At 34.7% G+C, this 27,967-nt stretch overlaps 1 protein-coding gene across 8 annotated transcripts in view; it reads right to left on the reverse strand.

The window, feature by feature from the left end:
* Positions 1-27,967, reverse strand: part of CDK14 (cyclin dependent kinase 14) — a 716,891-nt gene that overhangs the window by 288,970 nt on the left and 399,954 nt on the right. For all 8 annotated transcript variants that reach the window (XM_067746465.1, XM_067746464.1, XM_067746468.1 and 5 more), the window contains one exon: positions 9,504-9,566. In XM_067746465.1, coding sequence (XP_067602566.1) covers positions 9,504-9,566 — 63 coding nt within the window. The remainder of the gene's footprint in view (positions 1-9,503; positions 9,567-27,967) is intronic.

Consider the following 27,967-nt stretch of genomic DNA (forward strand, 5'->3'; position numbering starts at 1 on the left):
AAAGCCCAGATAGTAAAACATTATGGTATAATTTATTTGTCCCTTTGGACACACTTGACAGTATTAAGTGTGCTACTGGGATAGTGTAAGACACAAACATTCATGACAGGGCATCAGGTCATAGATGTGTCCTTTTTTGCCCTGTACTACAGATAGATCTGGGTCTTAGAAAATCTGAGTAGTAAGGACAGTTTGTCTTGCCACGTTTTGCCCTTTTTGAGTTCTTTCATTTAACTTTCTGCTTCTTCATTCTACTCCCTCATAAGTCTTAGATATGGAACATGTTCCACCATTTCTAAATAATGTAACAAAAATTTAATTTTCAATCTCTATGTTATTTATACATTAATATTCTATTCTTAAAGATGATAACTTTCTGGAAGGGAATAACTCGAAAAATAAGAGTTTCAAATACTTGGGCAAACTCTTGGGAAAAAGCTCTTGCACGCTTTCTGTGATCCTTAAGTTGGCCTCCCATTCCGCCCTCTCCTCCTGCCTCAATACAATGGTGGATATCAACAAGGTGTTGCTCTAGGCACCGAGATGCCCACAGTGAGCAAGCTGACTGGAGCCATGGGAACCAGAACTGGGATACTTACAAGGAGTCAAGTGGGGATTGTAAAACAGATCTGTGTTTTGCCATGTTCCTTGAAAGAAGCACATTAGCTTCTTTAGTATGTTAATATATTATAATAATATGTAATATTATATAATAATATACAATATATTATAATACTTAGTATACTAATACTTAGTAGATTTCCAAGTTATTAGAGTTTGTATGTATGATGAAGAAAATGGGGAGGGCTGAGGATGAGAAACTTCCATTTAATAAACTTGGTCAGCAGCCTAAAATTAGTGTTAGAAATATTCCTTAGCTGAGTAGAAACAAGATGATCAAATTTAAGCTACTGGCTTTAATAGTTGCCCAACATAATTTTCCAAGAGAAAAACTGAAACACTTATTCCAAGGAATTCTAATAATATAATAATATTAAGTATACAACTGACCTTACTGATAGGCACTTTTTGGAACCAAAAAGAAATAGCATGAAATACAAATATTTGTTCCACTTCATTTGTGAATGTATGCAACACTCCCCCAACTACAGGCCATTCTTTTTACACACAATGAAAAGGAATAAATAGAATTTAAAATGGTTTTATTGCCTAAAGTAACACCTTAAACACTATCAACATGAACTGTCTTAATATCAGTTGATAAGGCCAATGCAACTTTTTTTTTAAAATTGAGAGAGACAGATGCAGACTGAAAAACTGACAAAGGTGACGAATCTTGAGTGTAAGAGTCTTAGAGAAAGATCACTTCTGCAAGCTATACAATAGAGAAAAATATGTTTCATATGGAATGCAGTAAAGACTCTGAGTTTGATAGGTATGATCAATAAACCTCTCTCTCTCTCTGCATCTTCTTAGAGAGATCTCAAGTAACAGGGATTTATATATTAATGAGAAAATATCTATGAAATGTACTGGCTACTCACATGAAGGCTGAACTTGTCTAGGACTTTCAGAAAAATCCCTGGAAGCGTGTACATACTCTGTTACTCAGCTAATTTCCCCCCTGGGTCCTCATGTTTGTCTTGGAAAACATGCAAACAAAGGGGTCGAGTGCAAGATCCCTCTTAAACGGGAGAGAGGCAAGGTGAATGGCTTGAAGCTTGAAACCCAGGAGGGTATCTGTCCTATTTCCACTGGATACCACCGCCCCTGCCCCACCAAGCTGGGTAATTCCATCTAACAAATAAAATATCACAGGGCATACTTCTAACGACTATCTGTATTTCATCAATCTTTGGGGTGATTTCTTTTCAATCTGGGTTTTAAAGCACCGCTAGGAAAGAGTGGGCTGTTCAGTTAGCTGCCTTGATTCCTTTGTCTGATTCAAATCATTAACAAGCACATCAGCAGATGATGCCAAGCATACAAAAGACATGTTCTAAACAACGGAACGCACGCCCCACATCTTAACCAGAAATTCACTACTCAGACCGTCTCTCTCTGAACATCCAACACAATATGAATTGACACATGAATTTCACTTTCTTTTACTGTTAATCCTTCACTGTCTAGATATGGAAAATCATTTTGTTATAACAAAAATAGGATGAAAAGGCTCAAAAGAAAACTGGACAGGTGCTGAGACTAGGTGTCAAATTTTTAAAACACTCCTGAATGGCTCCATGAAATAACCGTATTTCCCAAAATACAGAATAATGAAAGGTTCTATAATATTCACTGTAATGCATAGTAGGAAATCATTACCAGCTAAATGAGAGTTCTAACGCAAAATATGGAGAAAATCAGGTGTTATCTGATTTTCTATCTCAACATTAGAAAGTCTCATTCAGGAATCAATTCTCAGTGCCATCTGTATGAGACAGTCTTAATTTGGCATAACATTATTCTGACTGTTATACACCTGCTTGTTCTTGGAAAAATAGCAATTTTTCAACCTTAATAATCCTCATATCTTTTTAATTAATATAGATATTGAGATAAAAAATAAAACTCAGCTTTATGTCCAAAGAATTTCAGATACTTCAGAGAACAAGGCAGATAATTCAGAATTACTTTATTCTGGATTACAGTTCTTTTAAAAAAAAAGACAAATGTTTTTACAAAAAAATCTTCTAGGAAAGTCATTAAGATGACATGGCAATGAAGATAATTACATAAAAACACAGGAAGACCCAATGTCATCATGGTAATAAGATTCAAGCACCTATATTTCTGGATATGAGCTGGAGACAGCATCAATTAATCTTTCTTTTCTTTAATGAACCTTAATTTTCAGTCTCTCATGCTTATCACTTTTTAAAGAACACATGAAAAGCTGAAGAGGGAATTTAGACTGTTATGGTCATTTTTTAAAAAACTGATCAATCTGTAAGTCACTGAGAATTATAAAATGAAGAACTCCAATACAAGTCTGCCTTCAACTCAGCTATGACAGTCAAAACCCAAGAAAATTCATAGTGAATGGTTTGTAAAGGGGGCAAAAATGAACTACCTTCTGCCCAAAATTCTAACCAGTTTCCTACATACCAATTATCATGTTCTAACAATTGGCTGTTATACCTTTAATCATCATAAATATTTACAACAAGGCCAATGTCCTCAGGCTTTCGATTCAGGCTTTAAATTGTCCTCTAAGTAATTAACTGCTAAAATTACCCATTTGTCTAAAACTGATATAATACAGACCATTAGTTAATAGTGAATATTTATTTCAGAAGGCCATACTGAGAACAGACACATTTTGTAAGCAATTGAAGTAGCAAAGTGATTACAGCAATTTCGTTAACATTGACAATTTTTCTTATGAGTTTATTCCAGTGCTTACAAGGAATATACAGCATGAAAGATAAAACTTTAACAGATGTTTTGCTGGGATTTAATACAAAATTACCATAGACTAGCCTCTGCTTTACTATGAAATCATGAGTTATGTACTCTTTCAATTGTTCTTTTCTTCCCCCTCATTCTTCAGTGATGCATCACCTCTGTAACACTTGCAAGTCTACCTGATTCACAGTAAAGAACAATCGCCTCAATTCTCAGATGCGTGGCAACCCACCTTTTCACAATAAACAAGTATATATGAAATCTAAACAGATATGTACATTTTTATAATCCAAGATGAATGTTTAAAATATTTCCATATACTGTCATGCTGCATAGTGATGAAACCAAAAGTCAAAACTGTCAAATCTAGAAGCAAAAGGACTTGATCGCTATGTTTTCCTTCTGTTCACCATAATAAATATTCAGTATTTATTACATTCCTATCCTTTAATGATCTATGAACTATTTAACCAAATGCAGAGCTTCAGAGTTATTACAAGAACATGCTCTTTTAAAGATAATTGCTTATCTCACCTGGTTTTCACATCTTACATTTATAGAGAACCATTACAAGGTCTTATTTTAGCTCAACTGTTGTTGTTTTTTGTTAATCAGCATCTAGCACAGCATTATGAACAGTTGTTAACTTAGTAAATATTATTCTTACGTTCTTCATTTTGCATTCATCGATTTAAGTGACAAGAAGTATCACCACATGAAAAAAAATGTTAATCCATCACACAGAAATACCCATGGGACATCTGTCACTATGTTATAGTCAGACTTCTTTGAGAATAATTTCACCTGCAGTGCAGATCCTAAATGTAACCCTGGAGGAGTGCACTGTCTCTAAGCAGACAAAACTGTGAAGAAAAGCCAGTGCATGATTAGCTGAGTGGCCTCCCATGGAAACCAACATGGTAATGAGGGCTGTTTGCTTTCATGCACTACAATTCAGATGCCAAAACACAGGCATTAACAAGATGCATTCTATTTTTTAACTTCCCATACCCTCAGAGAAGGTATAAAAATTATCTTCAACATGAAAATGATGAAAAATCTATGTGAATGAGTACATATAAAGTCAGGTAAACAGGCTAATTACTGTAATTTAATATATGAATCATGCAATGTAAGGAAAAGAACATTGGACAAAGAATCAAAATGCTCTTTGACAAGTTCTTAATCTCAATGATTCTGATCTTTATATAAAATGTGGCAGCTGAAATGGATGACTGCTTTAGGATGCTAATCCTGGAATGAGCCTGGCTATATAGCAGAATCACTTAAAGAAGTGTTTTTCTAACTACATCAACATGTAATATTGATTACATATTACATTTTATAATATTACATATTGATCGTAATATTGTACTGTATTATAATCATGTAAATGTTATTTACAGCTGAGCCATTGAGTTTTATATGACTACTTTCTTCCCCTGCACAATAATTGTTTTTCCTGGTGTTAGTAACTATCTAGTTCTTTTGTTGGTTGGTTTGCTTGCCTTTGTTGAATTTTCTTTGTGGTTATCACTAATTCGACACCAAATTCTTCTTCCATCTTATAAATCTGCTCAAACACATTTGGTATTCTATCTAACCCTTTCATCTTCTTAGAAATCTCTCCTGGAGACTTCTGACCTGCGCCAATCAGACTGACTGGTTACCCTTTCAGCTTGATGCACAGTTGTTATCCTGGGATTCTTTTCATCATTGTCTTGAGGATATCCATCTCTCTTTTGTGGTAGCCTCTACTACCTGGTTTCCTTTTCTTTTCTGCTTTGGTTTATTCCCTGAGTTATAGTGCAGTACATCTTCAAGCAGCTTCCTGAGAAAGGATGCAAGGTATGCAAACTTTTCGACTCCTTGAACACCTGAGAATAATTATCCTACTCTCACACTTCATTGATAGTTTGTATAGAATTGTAGATTGGAAACAATTTTACATTGGAATTTTCAAGTTGTTGTCCCACTTCCATCTCCATTCCAGTGCTGCTGTTGAAGTTTAACACCACTGTAATTCTTGATCTTTAGTAGTAAACCTGTTCCCTTTCAGTAGGATCTTTCTTTGAAATCAGTGTTCTGAAAATTTGCAACAATAAATGTTATCATTTATCTATTATCATTAAATGTTCTGGGCATTTAATGGACCCTCTTAATCTTGAAGTTCACATCCTTCACATCTGGAAAAAGTATAGTTTAATGTTTATTGCTTTAATGACTCACTCCTCTCTATTTTCTCCAGTCATTCAGATGGTTGATCCCCTGGACTGGACTCTAAATTTTCTGATACCTTCTTTCTCACGTTTCAGATTTGTATTTTAAGCTCTATTTTCTGGCAAACTTGTCCAACTTTTTCTTCCATTTTTACTGTTGTTTTTAATTTCTGTCATCATATTTTGAATTTCCAAAGCTACTTCATGTCCACTAATTTCTCCTTTTTAAAAATAACATAGCATTGTGTTTTATAGATGTACTATTTTCTTTTACCTCTTGGAGAATATTATTGATAATTTTTTTGAAGTTTTCTTTCTTTCTTTCTCTGTGTAATCAATGCAAGCAACTTTGCTTCCTCTGAGTTACTTGTTTGTCAATTGGGGTCTTCATTGTAGAATCACCTAGATTCTTTAGGTCTGTTCTCTTGGACTGATCAGATTCTCCACAAAGACGCTTACAACTTTCTACCTTGAGGCATGGGTCTGATACCTGTTTTCTGAAGCACCACAGTCCAGGCCCTGTCTCTCATATATATATATATTAAAGTTTTACAGATGACTCTGCTGTGGAGCCTAGTTTGAAGACCTCTTTGATGATGACCAAAGTTTCTTGCACTTAAATATTCCAAGCACTGAGACAATCCAGTACATTTTGGCAAAACCTCAAAAAGCCAAGACGTCAATAGGTATGGGGAAATGGAAACTTATATACCAACACCTATCACTGCCTTTCAGTTATTCAGAAAGGTATAAAAAGAGGTAAATCACATCATGCACTTTTGGAGGCAAAAATGTAGTAGAGTATCAATCTGTAACCATGTGAAACAATTTCTTAGTGAGAGTAGTTCCTGCTCCATATGACTAATATCTAGACTCAGTGTTGGCATCATATCTAATTTCTGTGACATTATTTATGCTAACTGCACATCTCATTCACCAGTGAGTTTCCACCACACCTTAGGAGGTATGAGCTCCTGCAGTAATAAACCTTGTTTAATGACCCAGTACAACCTGAACTTGAAATAGGTAGCAAACACTAAGTATTTTAAGTACGAGGAATGATCGTAGGGTGAAAGAAAAGCTTGCAAAACTTGGGTAACAGCTGTTGAAACACAATTTCAAGGAGTGCAACCTAGTAACTGAAAACCAGTAACCTAGAAGCTCAATCTTTCCATGACCATTAAGAGATTAAGGAAAAATAAAATGTAACGGATGAAGCAGAATTTACAAAGGCTACAAAAATCACCAGTGATACTGGCAATGCTTTGTGGAATGAGCTCTCTTTATTTCACCAACAAACTTGCCCATAACTCATGACACACAGTGCTGGTAAAAGACCAAACAAGGATAATGGAAATCCAGTGATGCCATGGTTTTTTGAAAAGGCTCAGGCCAGCTCTTTAATCTTAATCCTGTCACTGAATTTAAAGTCTGGAAACCAAATTTAGCTCAGAGTAGCCTCTGATTTCCACTGAGGCTGGTAGGCCCTGGGCTTCCACTAGCTGGCCTCTCTACAGATTCCCCAGGCTAAAGTGGGAAAAGGGGGCGGGGAGGGGGGAAGGAACTTGGAGATTGGAGTTGACACATATACACTATTGATACTATGCATAAAATGGACAACTGATGAGAACATACTGTATAGCACAGGGAACTCTACTTAATGCACTGTGGTGACCTAAATGGGAAGGAAATCCAAAAAAAGGGGGATATATATATATATGTATAGCTGATTTATTTTGCTGTACAATAGAAACTAACACAACATTGTAAAGCAACTATACTCCAATAAAAATTAATTTTAAAAATAGATAAATAAATAAAAATAAAGTGAGAAACAGGAATAAGGATGTACTGTACTGTTGATTGTGAACCCAATCAACCCTAAGAAGACAACATTAAATGTAAAAATGAGACAATTTGAGATTTTTTTTTTTTTTTTTTTTTTTTGCGGTGCGGTACACGGGCCTCTCACCGCTGTAGCCTCTCCCGCTGCGGAGCACAGGCCCCGGACGCGCAGGCCCAGCGGCCATGGCTCACGGGCCCAGCCGCTCCGCGGCACGTGGGATCCTCCCGGACCGGGGCACGAACCCGCGCCCCCTGCATCAGCAGGCAGACGCTCAACCACTGCGCCACCAGGGAAGCCCCTGAGATGTTTTAATGTTAAAAAAAGAATTATGTATTAATTATAATACTAATGTTTAAAGTTAAATTTGAACATGAACAAGATTAAAAAACAAATCTCTTCATCTGTTAAAATTTCTTGCCCAATCTAACCACTAAAAAACTACCTATGTCAATGGATACAGATTTTTAAGAAAAGTGAATAGTCAAACAATTTAAAAGAAATCTAAACAAAACAAAAAATCACAACAACAAAAAAGGAGATATATGAAAAAATCAACAAATACTGTAAGTACCATATTGACTCTATTACTTATTTTAAAAACAATGTTTTGTCAGATTTCCTACAAGTTCCTACATTTTAAAATTGTACAACATAGATGACCACCATAAAAACCCTCATTATTAATTTCATATTAAAAAGCACCTATAATTCATTAAAGAAAAAAACCAACCCAATAGAAAAATGAATATATAAGAACAGGTAACTTGTAATAGCGGAATTACAAGTGGTCAAGAGACATGAAAAGATGCTCAATGTCACTAGCAGTCAAGAAAATGTCAACATAAAAAATATTTCATTTTTATTCATCAGAATGGCAAAAATCTAAATGACTGGTTAGTCAATCCTAGGGAATGTAGAGAAAAACAGTCCTTCTGTAATTTACAACCTTGTGGGCAAAGGTTCCAGTTAAATTCATTAAAACCGACATCACGTCTCTAATTAATAAAGAAAACCCATTAACTAGATATTCAAAAGAAATGAGTATAAAGGTTTTATACTAATATCTACTCTAGAATCATTTTTAATAGGAACATTTTGGAAACAACCTCAAGATCCATGAATAAAGAACAGTTGCAAATTACGGTTTATTCATACTATGGAATAATATGCAGTTATTAGAAAGACTGAACTACATAGTCATGTATTGATTTTAAAGGATATCTATGACATATTCTAAGAGGAAAAAAACCTTATACTATATATATATATTATTTTTATAAAGCAAAATGAAATAAACACATGTAATACCATACGTGCAAATATATCTCTCCTAGCAAAGGGAAAAGTACAGACGAAAAAATATGCCACATTGCAAGAAAGGTGCAGATAATGAATGGGACGAAATGGAGACAAATAATTTTACTTCAAATACATTTATAAGTTTAGCCTTCAGATAAACTTTGGTATCTTCTAACTCCCTAACATATGCCAAGAAAGAATCTCCTGTTTTAAGCTTGAAATTTTTGGACAATTTCCCAAGATGGTTGCTAGGTCAAATCTTAGAAAAACTTAGCTCTTTTTATACAAAGTAATCCAATTTCTGGTAAAAGAAATGAAAAAAAAAGCAGTAGGAAGAACCATTTTTATCTGTTTGTACAAACAAGTGAAAAATATGCACCATGAATTCACCACAACACTGTTTTGGATCATAATAGTACTTTATCTTGAAACCAATTGGTACTGCAGTATGGAGCTCCAAGCTAGAGCTACTGGAGATTCCCCTCTTCTGAAAACAGTGTTATGACAGGATTCCAGTGGATTTTACTCATTACTGGCAAATGTTTCTCCATGAAGAAAAAACAGGATAAGGTCTAAATAATAATACCACAGTGAAAATATTTAATGTCAAAGCATGGCTTCCAATGTCAAACCATAGCAATGACTATGGTTCACTTCAATATTACTTCTCTTTACACAATTTTTTTAAGTTATAGTAGAGAGATTAGATTTTCGCTCAAAACATGCACATGAAGAATGCTAACCCTTGACTTAAAAAGATCTTTTCCTACCTTCACATTATCTGGATGCAGCCCCCCAGGGTGCTTGTCCATGTACTGACATAAATCAGTATGCTAGAAGAAAAAGGGAAAAATGTATTAACATCCCTCTGGCTGTAACACAGTGAATCAATATTTTTTTACTTCAAAGTCATCATCACTTTCTGAACAAAGCAAATATAAGGCAAGTGGGTGGATTTTTTAGTGTATGCAGTTGCATGCTCCTCCGCCCTGTTTTAACCACAATCGAATCATTATCTTTGCCTCTAGGCTCTGTCTTACATTAAACATATCTGTGTATTAGAAGGAATTCATATCCACAACTTTTTACTTTGTTAAATGCCTAATTTTCTCCTCATTGAACATACATCTCTTAAATGGAAAAAAAAAAAAACCCTACCTAAAAATACAAGCCTTAACTTAAAAAAACTAAAGCACATACACACACACAATTAACCAATCCAATTACAATTTCAATTATCTTGTATTTTCCAAGTGGAAACGCAGGTTATGATTATTTATGTTATATGAGATGAAAATACTACAAACAAATCATTACAGTAAAATTAATCATTGGTTTTGAGTTTTTCATAACTATATTCACTAAAAAATAATTTTCAGATTCTCAGAACTCTTGAATATATTTGAGAAAATATTTATTTACAAAACTTTATAAAGATTTACTTTATAAATCAATACAAATACTTTCAAAATTATAAATTAAGACAAATACATCCAGATATAACTTAAAAGGAATATCCCTAGATAGCAACTTATGCTGTTATTCCTTCAAATATCCCAAGCTCAATTTGCACACAATTATATATTTTCTTTTTAATGCTTTTTCTGTTTATATTATGAGTTACATAAAACTTGGAAAAAAACACGTAGAGTTGCTATATAAATTTTTCTAATCTTATTGGAGGATACTGTAAGATTTGTGACATTGAAACATTTAATCATTCTGTAAAAGCCAATGATCATGATTATTCATGCCCCATTATCAGGCTTCAATTATTCAGGAATAATAAGTTTTTGATACCTTCAAGAACCTGTACCATGGCTATAGCCATGATGACAACAGTTCAGATTCCTTTACTGAGTTTTTATTGCATGCCAGGTGGTAACTCCCAAGGATACAAAGCAGAATTTAGCATTCATTCATTATTCATCACGTATTTCTTGAGTACTTATTATCTTCCAGGCACTACACTAATCACTAAAGGCATAGAATTCAATGAAATAGATGCTGGTGCAAAAAACCAGGCATGTCAGTAATTACAGTAGAGTATGTTGTATATTAAGAACAGTACTGGGTAATGTTTGAGGACATAGCAGGGGGGGAACTTATTGTGGTCTAAAGATTTCAGAAAGGCCTCCAGAAAGCATTACTTGTAAGTAACACCTGAATAGAGAATGAAAAAGGTCAGCCAATGGAAGAACAAAGGGAAAGAAGATGGGACAGAAGAAATGCTCTTAGATATATTTTGAGACAATATTGCCTTTATCTTGCACCACACCCAAGGTGTTTAGCTTCCAAATGAAAGTCAAGTTCCATGAGGACAGAAACTACATTTGATTTGGAAATTATTGTCTCTCTGGTCCAGTCAATGACAGCGAAGAAGAACTAAATAAATACAGGTGGAAACAGTTTTACATATAGTATAGCTCATTAAAAATGAGCCTAAAATATAATTATAATGGGTTCCATGGAGTTTTTCCTGACTATATAAAAGTTTTATTTCATGCATTTAATTAATTGAGGACTGATTTCTGGATCCCAAACTGCCACTTTGTAACTCCATACAATTAACCTCTCTGTCCTTTCAACTAAGGCTAACACCTTCCCTAGAGATTTCTGAAGAACATATAAAATAGTACATGAAGCACTGACATATATACACTACCAAATATAAAATGGATGGCTAGTGGGAAGCTCCTGCATAGCACAGGGAGATCAGATCGATGCTCTGTGATGACCTAGAGGGGTGGGATAGGGAGGGTGGGAGGGAGGCTCAAGAGGGAGGGCATATGGGGATATATGTATACATATAGCTGATTCACTTTGTGTGCTGTACAGCAGAAACTAACACAACATTGTAAAGCAATTATGCTCCACAGATATTAAATAAATAAATAAAACTAAATAAAATAGTACATGAGAAAGCAGTTTTTAATCAATAGCATGATACACAAAAATAAGGTAGTATTTAAGATACTGCCCATTATACAATAAGACCCATGAGGGGAAGAACTGTAATTTGCTCATTGCTTCACACACAACAAATAAAGTGGTAAATAGAAAGTACACCCAATCATAACAATAATCATATAGCCACATGTTAAAATTCCTATTAAAAATATATATTTTCAGTTTACAAAACAAAATCAAACTCACACAAGCTAAATATACACAACAAAAAATAACACAAAACCTGAAAATAAAGAAATAATACATCATATTATATATTACACATTTACATTATTTACGTTTTAGGATATTTATACTGGTAAATATCAATAAAAAAGCAAAAAATCAGCATATCAATATTAGACATATTAGAATTCAAGGAAAAAGTACTAAACATTTATGCACCTAGCAACATGGCATATCACTATGAAGCAAATATTGACCAAAATAAAAGAAGAAACTGAAAATTTCACAAAATCTTGAAGGGTTTAGCTTACCTCTTTCAAAAACCAACAAATGGAATTGACAAAAAAATAAGAATTCTATAAAGGATATGAGTAACACAGTTAAAAAGCATGTTTAATTTTGTGCCCAATAAACTTACGCTACACATGCTTAAAGAAGTGGAATGGTGTTGGGGACAACTTTCACCATATTTTATACTTGACATAAACGTATTAAATGCCGATTGTGCATAAATAAATAAGAAAAGTCTGTGCTCGCATAGAGCTTACATTCTGTGGATTTTTACATACTTGTGCATTATTGTAATTTTTTTCCAAGATTAAAGTATTCAAGCTTTTTGTTTAAAAGTAAACAAACAAACAAATAAAAAACCCCACTAAACTATGAGGAAGGAAACATATCAGTAATGGGGAAAAAAGCTCCTGATGCTCATGGTACACATGACATCCTTCCGTGTATGTATGCATGCCCAATGACAGTGTAACATGAATTAAAGGAAGGAGGCCTCTCCAGAAATGAGATCTTGGGAAATTTAATAAAGATTTTTCCAAAACTTTTAAATTTTAAGATTCATATTTCCTTACTTAGCTGTATAGCATGAAAATGTGTGTATGCATACACGCATGGCTATCTCTAGCTGTGTAGCCTTAGACAGGTTACACAACCTCTATGTATCAGTATCTTCATCTATGTAATGAAGATAATCCTAGTATACCTACCTCATATGGATATTGTGAAAATTAATAAGTAAATATCCATTATGGTTTTACTACACTGCCCAGTACATGGTAGATGCTACAGGTGATGATGATGATGATGATGATGATGATGATTTTCTGTAGTGTGTTTAGAGTAGGAAGGGATATTTGGGAGGACTGCAATTAAAAATGGAATGATAAATACCATCAGGAAACTGGAACTCTTAGAAGTAACATTTCATCCTTATATATGTGTTCTTCCTGTCTACATGCCCAGACATTCTCATTCAAACTCCACAGCTCTCTGCACACAACCTCTGAGACTACTTCTAGCAAATACACCATTAACCTCAGATTGCTCTGGGTGATTAGGGGCAAGAATCTGGAGAATCTCAAATGGAGGAAGAGACAAGAGGTAGTACAAGGTCTTATTTTTATACCCTAGCAAACTTCTGTTCTACCTGCATTAAAAACTGTTTCTTTTCCCTCTCTCTTTTTTAATACGCAGTACTATGCCTGGAACTGCATTAGATGTGCCTAAATTACAAATTTCATCACATCTCTTCTTTCTTTTTAACTTATCTCCTTAGTTCAACTCATTGGCTTATGTGACCTTTATGATTTGCACTGGTCCCGAAATACAGAACTAAACTTAACAATAAATGCTGGGAGGTACTTCTCTGTCATTCCATTTTTTAAAGTCATCCTACACATACAAGTTCTGAACAGAAGGCCCCTATGGCACATGACCAACAGATCACTATCCACTGATGAGACACAGATAATCTCAGGTCCATCTGACTTCATCTCTATTTCTTGTTCTAACATTAAAAGGAGTATCTTTAGACTAGGTGCCTGGTGACTATAGATCAAACCCAGTAACTCTTCCTCCTCCAATCTCTATCTTGGCTCTTGGCTAACATCGCTTCTTTCCCTCACTACATTACGCCTCACTTCATCTTCCTACACCCTCTTATTCACTCTATCACTGCTGCTGTTCTTCAGGGGAAGGCCTTCAGAAGCACTTGTGTCTGACAGGTTTATACCTGAATCCCTAAGAATACTTCATCAGTCTTCCGTGGAGTGCATGGTTTTAAACGAAGCTATCAAGTGTGGCTAGATTTGCAGATCAAGAAGAGGAGTGACAGTAAAAAGGAGCTGTTAAGGTTCAGTCCCCACACTTGCATACATTTCTTTCAAAATCAAGTTCCTCCTTCCTCACTGTTGATTACCCATCAAGTAGCATTTATTTGAGAATTTACATAGGTGCAGGAGTGTTTCAAGGGGAAGGAATCTGAAGAACGTATCTGAAACCATAACACCCTAAACATAAACATTCTCTGTAAAGGAGCCACATTTACAGTTTAGGTTTCTCCATGTTGATTTCATTACTCTGTGGCTGGATCAATTTAGAAGGCAGGAGACAGATCTCTCTTCGTAAAAAGGCAGGATACAGAAAGACCACAAAATATCGAAAAGACTTCTTACTCATAAGCACTTTCACACAGTAGAATCTGTTAATTTCAATCATATGTAGACCTGAGAACTGCATGACTAACAGTACACAGCCATGAGTCTTAAAGAGAAAGACATAAAAGGAAATTACAAAGATAAATTATAGATATGATGACAATTTCAAAACAGGCCTGAGTGGAGAACAGCCCTTCAAAAGAGTACCAGGAAAGAAAGTCCAGCCAAAGAAAAAGATGAGAAACTAGCTGGACCATGACATTCACCTTTTCATATTTTCCACTCTCCATTCCTTACTCTTTTTGAAACTGACTTTGGGTGAGGGAAAAGAAGCAATATACTGCCACTGAAAGCCACTGGTAAAAAGGCTCTCTGAAGACCACAGAGTCAGAAAAGCTCTTGGACATGAAAGTTTACCCATATTCCTGGGCAGAAACAAGTATAAGTCAATTATTAAGTAGGCTTCATCATTTAGTATGTGCTTATGTTTCTTTTTAATCAATGTATCATCCATGAAGTGAGGTTTTCCAATTTTTGGCCCTTCAAATGATCAGACCTCTTACTCAAGAGATATCAAGTTCCTCAGAGAAATTATGCTTTTGTATTAGCACTGGTCTTCAGACTGGACTTTTCTCATTAAGCAGGAATCTAAATAGAGCCCCTTCCCTAAAACATGCATTTTTTCCAGTCTCTTATGCTAAGCATGGTGTCTACAATATTTGTCAGCTAATTTTGATGTTTTTCAGAAGCACTGACAAAATATGACATTGAAAATAGCACAGCCCTATTTTCCAGCATCTAGGCTAAAAATAAGGCTGTCTTTCCATGGGGATAACCACCAGAAATCCTCATTTTGCAGTTATGTTACACACAGCCTCCACATTCTTTACTTCTTTTCATTTAGTTTTCCATTTTGACAGCAAGAGAAGAGTCAGTATATTCAGGCTTAGTGTAATCTTTAAAACATTAAAAACAAAACTGCTTCGCAAGAATAAGAATATGGAAAGATTCCAGAAGATAATAAAACTAATTCTGAATTTCTTTCTTCTTAAGGAATAGGCTTATTTTATGAATAAATACCAAGCCTCGGCTATACTTTCATTTTGAAATTAATGAAAAGACTTATAAAACAAAAAACATTAAGTGAAAACACGTGATTTAAAAAAAAAAAGATGGGATATGTTAAGAACTAGTTGATAACATGTACAACTTGAAAGCATAAAAATATAGAGCCCGCCTTTTCCGGACTGACTTTGATTGTTTAAGGAGCTCCCTGGTCCTCATCTCAGTTTGATTACACTCCAATTTCTTCCTTATAATGAGTAAGTGACCCATTATAAAAAACCTTTAAATAGTACTCTGACTGGTAAGAGAGCAAATCAAGAAATCTGCAAATATCTAAAGGACAAGAGCAATTATTTCCACTCTTCAGTGGTACCACACGGGGTCCCAAAATTAATGGCAACGATGGCAACTTTCGTGTCTCCAAGGCAGCAAGTGTGGCAGACGCTTACTTGTTATGCTTAATCTACTACTGGCTAATGTCACCTTTATTACCATTGTCCCATGTCTGGGACACACCACATGCACTCTAACTAAAACCACACTTTAAGAATAGTTGCGCATTTTGGTAGAACTCACTATGGTTTTAGTTTTTAATGTTTCACCTGTAGCTCATTAAAGTAGTGTGATTCACTGGGGAATAGCTGCTGCTAGAGGCAACTGAAGAAAACTTATAGAAGTTGAGCCCTCCTTTCTTCTACAGCAGTCAATGCCATTTCCTCTGGCTACAATCTCTGTTTTAATCAGGCTGCATTGCTGTAAGAATTAATACATCAAATTACTGACCAGCTAGTTTCAAACTGCTTTTATACGAAGTCCACAGGCTTAAACCGACTTTGCATTTTCTTCCGTTAAGCTTTATAGTACTCATTTATTTATTCCCAAATCATAATTAATAAAATTTTAATGTTGTGAGTTCCAATACATAAGCACTGTTCATTAGTGAGAAAAAATGGAAAGAAATATTAATCAACTTCCCCTTTAAAACAAAACCATAGCCGTTCAAGATGCTTTATAGAGAAGGTTTGTACCCGCTATATACCACAGGGACCCACTTTTAAAACAGTGGTTAAAAAATAATTTATTTTAAAGTTTGTAAGTATTCTATTAAATGTTATTTAGGCTTTTTGCAAATGCACTGAAATCCCTTTTCTTTAATGACAAAAACAAGACATTCATGAACAAGTACAAAAGTACTATCTCTTCCCTCAGAAATAAAAATTCTAATGATGATTACTGTGCCTTAAGTTGCATCATAGGACGTGGTATGACAATAGAGAAAATACGGTCTTCCAATCTGTTCCATATACCCAAAATTATGTTCTTAAATGGAATATTCTCAAATATTCTACTGTTCTTGTAAAGACTTATTTTATATATTCCAAAGCCTATTTCTAGGTTATTTTATTTTCACCTGTTTTTACGCCACTTAGGAAATGTTTGAAATTCTGCCAGTAAACCACACACACATTTCCTGGGGAGGGCAAGGGTAGTTAACATACACAACAGTTAATACTATATAAAAATCCTCTCATAGTAATCACACTGCCTTGGCTTATTCCTAATTAAATTAGTCATTCTTTTTTTATCATGTAATGTATTTTTCTCCTTTTGGGACATAACAAACCTAAATGTGACTTAGTGATCCCATCATTCTAACTAATTGGTTTCAGCTGTCATTTCTGAATCTAAAATGCATGGGCAGCCTGGGGATGGTGACTGGAACAGGAAGCATTTCCAACCACATTCCCATTGTGTAAAACCAGCAACCTGAAAGATCTTTTCCATTAAAACAAAAAACTTACTATTTGGCTTCTGGCAATGACACTATGGGTAGAGAGATTGTATAGGTCTACCCAGGCGGTAAGACTGTCATGAGTCATTTTTCTCACATAAAGAGAATGCAGACATTTATTTTCCAGTATTTCAAGTGTCTGAAGTAGTTTCAATATTGTAGGGGGTAATTCATAAACCAAACACATATCTATATCCATATATCTATGTCCATATCACTTCATAATACGTATAGGGGGGGTATAAATGATAGTCCTTTTTTAAATTAAATAAATTGAAAGTATAGATTTGGGAAGTTTCAAAAACGGTGGAAATCTTCTAGAAGAAGAACACTGTGGTTCTACAGAACCAAATGCTATTACTGCATTAGAAGACTGTATAAACGTGCTCTCTTGAAACAGTGAAGGAAAGACTACTCAGCATGGTTTATATGCCCTCTGGCACACCATTCACAAGCCTAAAACATATAATAAATTTTAACAGAGTCAAATAGACACTTTAAAAAGATTTTCATGCTATTCTGAAGCCACGTTTAAAAGGAAAAATAAAAGGCCAATGGGTATAAAGAATGGAAAGCTCTGATCATCCAACATCCTCAAGAATTTGAAAAAGAAAAGGTTAACAAAGTGGGCCACAAAAAATTTTTTGGAGTCAAAGTATGAGATGGAAAAAAAAAAAAAAAGGAACTGGAATAGTTCTCAGGAATATATTAACTCTGAAAACCCTTCTGGAGCTGCCCTGCTGGAAATATGAGAGATCCTGAAATTATAAGGTAAAAGTAACATGAGTAAAAAGATTAGAAACAGAGGAAAAGAGGAGAGAGGGAGGAGAAACAGAGGGAGAGAAGACAGAGGAATCAAAGGTGGCTATCCTGGAATAACTTTTTCTGGCTACAAAGTAGAAAAGACAAGCCTTTTTTATAATCTAGGTTCTAAGGGTTAAGAGTAACACCCACCTAGGGACTGATCATACCAGATGTGTGTGTTTCAGAAAACTTTATGAAATATACTGTATAATGAGCTTCAGGTACATGTTTTTTTTTTTAAATTTTTATCGCAGTATAGTTGATTTACAATGTTACATGTTATTCTTCATTTTAAAAATAGTAATTCTGGAACACATAATCACAAGGAAAACATTAAACAATTATAACTTGTTAACGTTGTCACCCTGTCTTTTTTTTTTGGCATACCAACTGATATTCAAAATATATTTTCAAACTTATAGTGGGTAAAGTATTGCAAATGTATAAAGATGGATAAACAGTATTCACTATTCAAGAGCTTACTGATGACCAGGGGGGAAATAAGAACGATAACTCAATAATAGTCTCTCTCTTACCTTAAATGAAACATTTATAGCTTTGTTCCTATCATTTGACCAAGTAGTGACAACTTTAGGTGTTTTTTTTCCCCAAGGAAATACAGAAGGATGTATTAGAAGGAATGTTATTAAGATTTTACAATGCAAAATACCTTAGAGTTATTAAACATGGTTATGAATATCTGATTATTTATGGAACAAGAGCTGTGTGCTACAGACTCCAAAATGGGACAAATCAAAATCTCTTGAGCAGGCGAAATAGTTTGAAAGATAAGTTTATACCACAAATGTAAAGCTCATTTATAGCTTCAATTAAATCCCTGGCTGGTGGGAATACAAATAATTTAGAATGATAAAGCTTTCGGGGAAAGTCCTGACAAACAGTGAAGTATACGAAATGTATGTTTGTTATATATGATGAAAGAGACAACTTATATTGCTATTCCTGTGGCACACCTGCAGCATAAGTACATTATAAGGTAATGTACTTACATTTAGGTAAGATCTATTTTTTTCATTAAGTTAAATTATTTCAATATAGTACATAAAGGGGCAAAGATAGTTTAGGTTTCCTCAAACTCTGTGAGTAAAAGGATCACACCAACATTATTTTTTTTAATGCAAGTTTTTACCTACAGGGTCTAATGCTCTGAAGCATGAGAAATTGAAGAGTAGTGAAACGTATTGTTAAGGATCCACAAAAAATTGTAAAAGTTTTGTTTGAAGTAGTTCTTTTAATAGCAAAGAATAAAAAGACCTCAGATCACAGAGGGGGTTAAAAAAAAAAAACATGAATTCTTGTATTCTGAGTACCGCCAAAAGTTAAAATGAAGTAGAGATTCCAAAGTATCTTTTTTTTAGCATCTACAGTCAAAAGTCAAATTGCTGGCTTATCTGACCAAAAAAAAATTTACCAAAGAGTAAATCATCACTCTTTTTCTTTTCTTTCACTACCTGCTTTTGCTCAATCCATGTACAAAGGAAATGTGCTTAATTCCTTGCCATGCATGAGTATTAAATTAAAGATACCCTGGAAAAAGAACTGCTTTATTTTTCTTTCTCCATCATTAGACACTTGCAAACTTGCCAAGATAATAACTTTCCCAGGAGCTTGACATATTTGCCAGATATAGTTGATATTCTGAATATGAATTCTGAAACTTCAAGAAGTGAAGACCAACATTATTGCTCCTCATGATGTTTTAAACTTTTATACCAAAATCTAGTTATATATTCAGTGAATCAGAGCTAAAAATATCTTTTCATTTTCCTGACTGTACAATTTGCCATAAAAAGGTTACTAAAAAATATTTCAAGAGAAAGAATAAAGTCTCACTGAGTTTGTCTGGGATGAATTCAGGAAGTGCTTTCCTGATGCTGTGGTTGAAAATACCATTTGAAAGTCAGTCTTAGCAAAATTTAATAGAAGTTATTGGAGCTTAAATTTTAAATCAGTCACTAAAAAATTGTTAGAAAGTCATAGTGGAGAATTTTGGGCAAAACATTTCAATATTTACTTCAAAATAAATTAGTAGGCCTAGCACGTAATTATTATAATCAACATATAAAGTTGGTTGTAATAATTTGTATCAAGAAAAACATAGCAAACACCATTCTTGACATAGAAGGTGACCACATTTGTACTTGACCCTTGATGCTATGTATGATACAAAAACTTGTCGTAAGCAAGCTGATTTAGTGCCCTTATTGATAAAACATGTAGTTTTAAAATGTTAAAAAACCAGAATCAAGTGTTTAATATTTTAAAATAATCATTATTTAAAGTTGTTTTATTAAGAATTTTAAATTTATCCAAAATTTAAAATGATATCAAAGAAAAGCACGGGATTTTTATACTAATGCAAAGGGTGCATGAATTTTAAAATGTGGATAAACTTTGGTACATAACTACATTTACTGATTTGGAACAATGGTAGCATTAACTTCTGTAAGTTTTTAAAAAGGTTAAAAAACAGCATATGTACTACATAAGTATAGTGCACACATAAATATACATATATACATGCATACAACATGCATGTGAGTATGAATCATAAAAGGAGTCTTCAAAAGAAAAACACATGGTAGCACTGGCTTTCTCTAGAGTAGTTGGATACTAAGTAATCTGGGATATGTCCGTCAAGACAGGCCAACTTACGCTGCTGTGATAACAAATAACTCTTGTTCACAATTTATTGGCCAAAGCAATCCACAAGGCCATGCCCTAGTTTAATAGGGAAGGGAGGTATAATCTTCCTGCAGGGGTTGGGATCCAAATACCAGAAAACAGTAATACAGTCATCTACATTAAGCAAATTATACTCAATTTTTTTTTTTACTCTACAATAGTGAGAATGATAAATACATATACATATATATTTGCATTGAATTTTATTTTTAATACTTTTTTTTTGATGTGGACCATTTTTTAAGTTGTTACTGAATTTGTTACAATATTGCTTCTGTTTTATGCTTTTTTTTTTTTTTTTGGTTTTTTGGCCCTGAGGCATGTGGGACCTTAGCTCCCTGACCAGGGATCGAACCCGCACCCCCTGCATTGGAAGGTGAAGTCTTAACCACCGGACTGCCAGGGAAGTCCCTTGCATTGAACTTTAAAAGAAACTTTTGTCAAGGATTTAATAACTTCAAAAAGGATGCTACAGTTTTATGAACTCAATTATTTCTCATCCAAAGTTAACTTTTCTAGAAATTCTTGCTATACCAGGTTATCTTTTTCCCCTCTGAACTCTGAAAATCTTTTGATTTTCTGGTATATGTCTGATATATTTGGATATGTAAATCAGAACCCCATATTTTAACAGTAACTTCCCTAAAAGATAACAAATACCTATTAAATTAAAGGGTTAAATTGCATTTTAAAATTAATCTTGGGCTTCCCTGGTGGCGCAGTGGTTAAGAATCCACCTGCCAATGCAGGGGACACAGGTTCGGGCCCTGGTCCTGGAAGATCGCACTTGCCTCAGAGCGACTAAGCCGGTCTGCCACAGCTACCGAGCCTGCGCTCTAGAGCCCGCGAGCCACAACTGCTGAAGCCCGCACACCTAGCCCATGCTCCACAACAAGAGAAGCCATCGCAATGAGAAGCCTGCACACTGCAACGAAGAGTAGCCCCCGATCACCGCAACTAAAGAAAACTTGTGCACAGCAACGAAGACCCAATGCAGCCAAAAATAAATAAATAATTTAATTAACTTTAAAAAAAAATAAAATTAATCTTTATGACACTATGCCATAGGTTGGGTTCTCCAGGTGGAGTTTGGGGCTACAATATGCATATTATGTAAAAGGAATGAAATGTTTATTAGGTGAAAGGAATGAAAAGAAAGCAGGATTGGACAAAGGACGTGAAAATGTGATGCAGGCCAATAAAGCCTCGGCCAACCTAGCCCCAGATTTGCCCTGTGTTGGGCAGAAATGGCCAGGCCTTTATACCTCCGCCTCACATAGTCACCAGATACAGGATGCCTGTGGAAAGTCACGACCTCATTCAAGATGGGTCCCTGAAGCTGAGCCAGAAGCCTATTTGCTGACGGAGATGCATTCTGGTGACCATACAGCTATGCTTACTGTAGCTAGGCAGCAAGTTCTCCTTTAAAGAGGATATGGACCCCATATCTTTGTGTCTGTTATGCTCTGTAAGGGTGTTTTAATGAAAACCTTGAAAAATGACTCTACATTTATAGTACGTACACACACACACACACACACACACACACACACACACACACAATCATATCTGGTGCACCCACTTTATGGGAAAAAAATACAATTTGGCAGAGATTTATAGAGTTCCTAGTGTAACTGTACTAAGAGACACACCAAATGAGAAATCAGCCCCTGCCCTCAGGAAACTAGCTGCCCATGCATCTTACACAGATGTCACAATGATAGAAAAATAATCAAGTTGTCCTGCTCACCCTTTGCAAGATACCACTCAGTTCACTGTATTTTTACTCAGGTAAAATCTGATTAAAAAAAAAACAAAAAAAACTTTAATCCTCTCTTCTTTTCTTCTAATAAATATTCCGTTACTAATCATCCCTCCCCACACCTCTTCTCCCCAGCATTGCTGACTTTATGTCTTGTTGTTAGAATTAGATACTGTTCCCCAATACATATCCTAAAATCCTAGCTAAAATACTCAACATTTTGGCTTTCCCTGCTGCTTCTAACTTCCCTATCCAAGTAGAAAGGGCAGAGAAATATAAAGAGGAGAAAAGGGAACCAATTCAATCTTCCAAATGTTCCTGATGATGGCTGAAATGAGATTCAAAGCTTTAAAACAAAGATCACATATTCAAGAAAAAAGGAAAAACCCAGAAGAAGGAAAATTCCTACTTAGCAAATAGCTGCCATGACAAATTTGTTTTTCAGCTTCTCAATTATGAAATAAAAACGAGGCACGAGCATCTGTTGGGGATTTATAACTGGACTCCTATCTGCCAGGGAAAAAGGAGTAAATTACTCAGTTGAAATTGGAGGTTAACTTAGAACGATAAAGTTCATATTTTCAAAAGGAAGTTTCTAATCATACACAGCAATCAAAAGCCTAATGAACCTGCAAAATAAGCAACCTATACATTCTTAATAATTATGTTTTAAAATCAGAATGCGTCACCATTTTTTATTCCGTATACATACACTTACATTGTAAAAAGCTTCTTATTGGCTTTGAAATGCTCTCAAATGTATGAGTGTGTGTTTATACAGCCTATCAACATCCCACAATCATCATAACAAACTATAAGAAAAAACAAACAAAATGACTAACTGACCAATTAACAATCATAAATATTTTCCACCAAGACAGGACATCCTAATAAAGGCATGGTCACACTTTAGACACTGCTTGTGTGCCTAAAACTTTACTGATGGGATGATAATCTAATAACAGTTCATTCAAATATCTTCACTCCCACTAGCCTTGTCACATCTGATAAACTCTGGTAATTGATAAAGAGCAAAGATTTATATACTTCACAACCATTAAAGTGAAAAAATTATCTAGTTACACAGTGGTTTACACAATGACAAGCTCAAGCATTTGCTCATGTTTAAACTTATTAAGAATGGATGCAATTCCAAGGTAAAGATGGCAAACTGGACATATGTACCCATCCTGTACTCTCTTGAATCCCCACTCACCAAAATTTTAGAAGCTCCAAAACAGATGGTAGCAAGTTTAGCATACAAAATGCAAACAAACAACAAATGATTATTAAACTGGCAGCAGGGAAAGCCTAGAAGCAGCCTTATTTATATGACAGAACAACCAAAAGGCTCAGGGCTGACACCAGGAAGTGGGAATGACCAGAAGATCTATATATAGAGGTCTAAAATACGAAAGCGTGATTGGAAGTCTTTTCAGTAGATATTTAATCCTTATATCCCTTATCCCCCTCTGCTTACATAGGTAACTGCCTCTACCAAACCCAAAGAGGGTAAAACAGAGAACTGGGAAACCCAACCAGTTAGGAACAGGGATACCATCCTGAAACAGGAGGATTAAGTGGATTTCCATCTCCCACTCTGCTTCCAGAAGATTGTCAACTAGGACTCTATCTTCTAGGCAGGAGTTTAGGAGAATTTTTACCAGGAATCTTACAGCACTGCAGGAAAGATGGATAGTGATATATCAAGGGTTTCTCAACAAAACGGCTTCATCAGTTCCTACAGTGAAATTCATGGTGAACCAGCTACCCAGCACACTTGGAGCACCCAATCAGGTTGTTACTGCACCACTTTTAAGTTATGGCCAGACAACTAAGAATCACCAGTTATCACTCCACAGCCTCTAATATTAAAGACAGAGACCAAAACAAACTAGAAGAAAAAAAACTCAGTAGAAACAGAGAAAATACTATTAAAAAAGCTTCAAAAAAAGATCATTAATATTTTCAGTGAGTTAAGAAAATATATTGCAATCTTGAAACAAGAAAAGGATATTATAAAATGGAATATTCTGGGAACAAAAAGGTCTCTTAGAAATTAATAATATTAAAAATTTTAAATTTCAATAGAATAGGTGAAACACAAAGTTGAGAAAATGTCCCTTAATGATGAGCTAAAGGAAAAAATAATTAGAATATAAGAGAGAAAAGATAAGAAAATTAGAAGAGCAATCCAGGAGGTCCAACATTTACATAATAGAAGATCCAAAAAGAAAAGAAAAAGTGAAGGGAGGAACTCATAACAAAATAATTTAAGATACTTTCCTGGAACAGAAGGACATATGCACATTAAAAGAGCTTGACCTCATTAGTCACCAGTCACGAGGGAAATACAAAACAAAATGACAAGAAGAAACTATTATACACCCCCTATCACCAAAAAGGCATACAATAACAAGTATTGGAGAGGGTGTGGAAAAATCGGAAACGCCACACACTGCTGGCTACATTGTAAAACAGTGCATGCAATTTGCAACATAGTTTAAGACAATCCCTCAAAAATTAAAAATAGTCATCAGATGACTCAGCACTCCCATTCCTACATATATACTCAAAAGAATTGAAAACAGGGACTCAAAACAAATGACTATACACAAATGTTCATAGCAGCACTATTCACAGGAGCCAAAAGGTGAAAACAACTCAAATGTACATCAGCTGATGAATGGATAAACAAATGTGATATTATCTTGTTAACCAAGATTTCAGAAATCGAAATCTAATTGAAATAGAGAGGCTTTATTTGGGGTGTGTCAGACTACACTTGAATTGTGTTCTGTAGCACTACAAAATGGAGGAAGCTTATAAAGGCAGAAATTGCAAGGCCACAGTTAGCTACCTAAATTGTTTGTCAAGAATTATAATTGGAACAGGCAAGAAGTAAGGGTGCTTGTTAAGCAAGGACTGGTTGGGGTCTGAAGTGGTTGCATAGTTACAAGGGGTGGGGACCTTGAGACTATATAAAGTTGCAGCTGAAGGATGTTGTTCTAAACACAGCTGGTGGTATCATAGGGTTTGATATAGTTCAGAGCAAATTCAAATGCTCAGTGGGGCAGAGATGTGTCTGAAACCAGAACCTCAATGACTGCCTGACACCCTTTTTGTATGCCTGACCTATGATTATGCCATTATAATTTCAATTTGTCATCAATCCATATACCATGGACAATTATTCAGCCACAAAAAAGAATGAAGTACTGATACAGGCTACAACATGAATGAACTTTAAAAGCATTATACTAAGTGAAAGAAACCTGCACAAAAAGTCACATATTAATGATTCCATTTAGATAAAATGTCCAGGCAAATCTATAGAGATATAAAGTATATTAGTGATTGCTAGCAGTTAGAAGGGTAAAGAATTCAGGGTGACTGCTAATGGATATGGGACTTCTGTTTAGGGTGATGAAATTTTCTAAAATTAGGTAGCAGTGATGGTTCCCAAACTCTGAGAATATACTAAAAACCACCGAATTATACACTTTAAAAGAGTGAATTTTGTTATGTGAATTGTTGTATTAAAAAAAGGAGAATGGAAAGACATGAGTTTCCAGATTGAAAAGGTGCACTGAATGAAAACAAAGCTACATCTTGGTCAACTCTTTGCTTCATCATGAAATTTCAAAACACTGGAAACAAAGAGAAGTATTTTAACAGAAACAGTAGAAACTAGACAACAATGGAGCAATTTCATTGAAATTCTAATGAAATTATTTCCAACCAAGAAACCTATATCTAGCCAAAATGTCAATCAAACATAAGTGCAGAATAAAGATATTTTCAGCAATGCAATGTCTCAAATAAAAAAATGTCCCACACACTCTTTCCTAGAAAGCTACTAGAAATTGTGTTCACCCCAAAACAAAACAACATGAGATGGAGGAAAAAAGAGCTCCAGCCCAGTAGCGAGGGGAGGGGCACCGCAGGAAACCAGTGACAGGAGATGCACCAGGCAGAGGCTTGGGGAGGTCTTGAATTAATGGTAGAAATGAAAACTGGGCAATTATTAATTTCAGGGAAAACAAAAAAGCAATCACAGTATACTACATGCCTCAGCTATAAACAAGATTTATATTGACATAATAATGTAAATTTTGAATTTCTGATCTAATCAAAATTATAATATACCTATATTGAGAGGATGGAAGGTTGGGAGGGTGGCAGGATAGGATGTTCACTTGTTTCAAAGCGGAAAAATTTTTTAAAAGACCACTAAATTCCCATTTTTCACTGTAGGAATCAATGGATGATGCCAAAAGGTGAATAATCAAGAAGTGGCAATAAAAGAAAGTCTTATTAAATATTCAGAAGAAAATCCGAAAGAATCAGTTAAAAGAGCTGAAAGTAAAAACTATTTTTCATAACAAACCACAGAATTAACTGACTCTTTATATGCGTGTGATGTACAACTTGCATAAAAACAACAATCACAGCAACAAAATGAATGATTTAACCCTGGTGTGGGTTTAACTGCCCTTTACCAATGCATAAAGTGCATATTAAACTAAAATATTATGTGATGTTAACTGAATGAATTTGAAATAAATAAATGTAAGAAATAATAATAATCATATGAAAGAAGACCATTCATTATAATGGTCATTATAATGATATGCCTTTATCAAATTACTGATTTTGAAAATTGGTGAGAAGTTACAGACACTCCATTTCGTATGATATATAATAATGTATACTTCGTTTAGAGATAAATCTGCTAATGATTTTTTTCTCCAATTACTTCATGGTCTATTCAAACATAATGTGAAGGTAATTGGAATTATTGATCATCTTCATCCTGAACTTGGGCACTTTCATCAGCCGGCAACTGTAGTACTTTAGCTGGAACGTTTGTCCAATTTCTCCAAGCTGATCATTACTGTCAGTCTTATTAATGCATCGCTCTCCTGCTTCCACCTGCCCCCTGAAGTATGCACAGTTTTTTTAAGATTATTATTTCCTTAACTAAGGAAACCTGGAAATGATTTTTGTGAGGAAAAACAAACGATTAATACGCGAAATATGTTTTTTCCTTTCTAAAGGAATTCTCTTTTTTTACTACTGTTGTCTTCCCTATGACTTCCTTCTACAAATGAAGTCTTTTTTTTTCAGTCCATTCTTTTCAAATATCACAGATTATACCAGCTTCACCATTAAACGTCTATAGTTTAAATGATTAAATTTGAAATTAAAGTAAGAAAAATAATTTTTAAAGAAACCATAGGGGCATACTGTATTGTCATAAAAACAGTCTAATCTGTAGTGGAATGTACTCATAAACTGTGTGTCTTTGTAAATAAGCAGGCATTTACTATCACAACAGTTAAAGATCAGACACACTCCCATCTTAAATCCTGTGGATTAAAATACTGAACTGTAATCAGGACTTCCAAATAAGGAATGGCAACCATATGAAATAAAACTAGAACACAGAGAAGATAGGTATGATGTAAACAGAAAAAAATACACTAAAATCTCAGCACCCAACATGACAGTGAACAAACA

Source organism: Pseudorca crassidens, chromosome 8 (genome assembly GCF_039906515.1).
Source record: "Pseudorca crassidens isolate mPseCra1 chromosome 8, mPseCra1.hap1, whole genome shotgun sequence".
NCBI lineage: Eukaryota > Metazoa > Chordata > Mammalia > Artiodactyla > Delphinidae > Pseudorca > Pseudorca crassidens.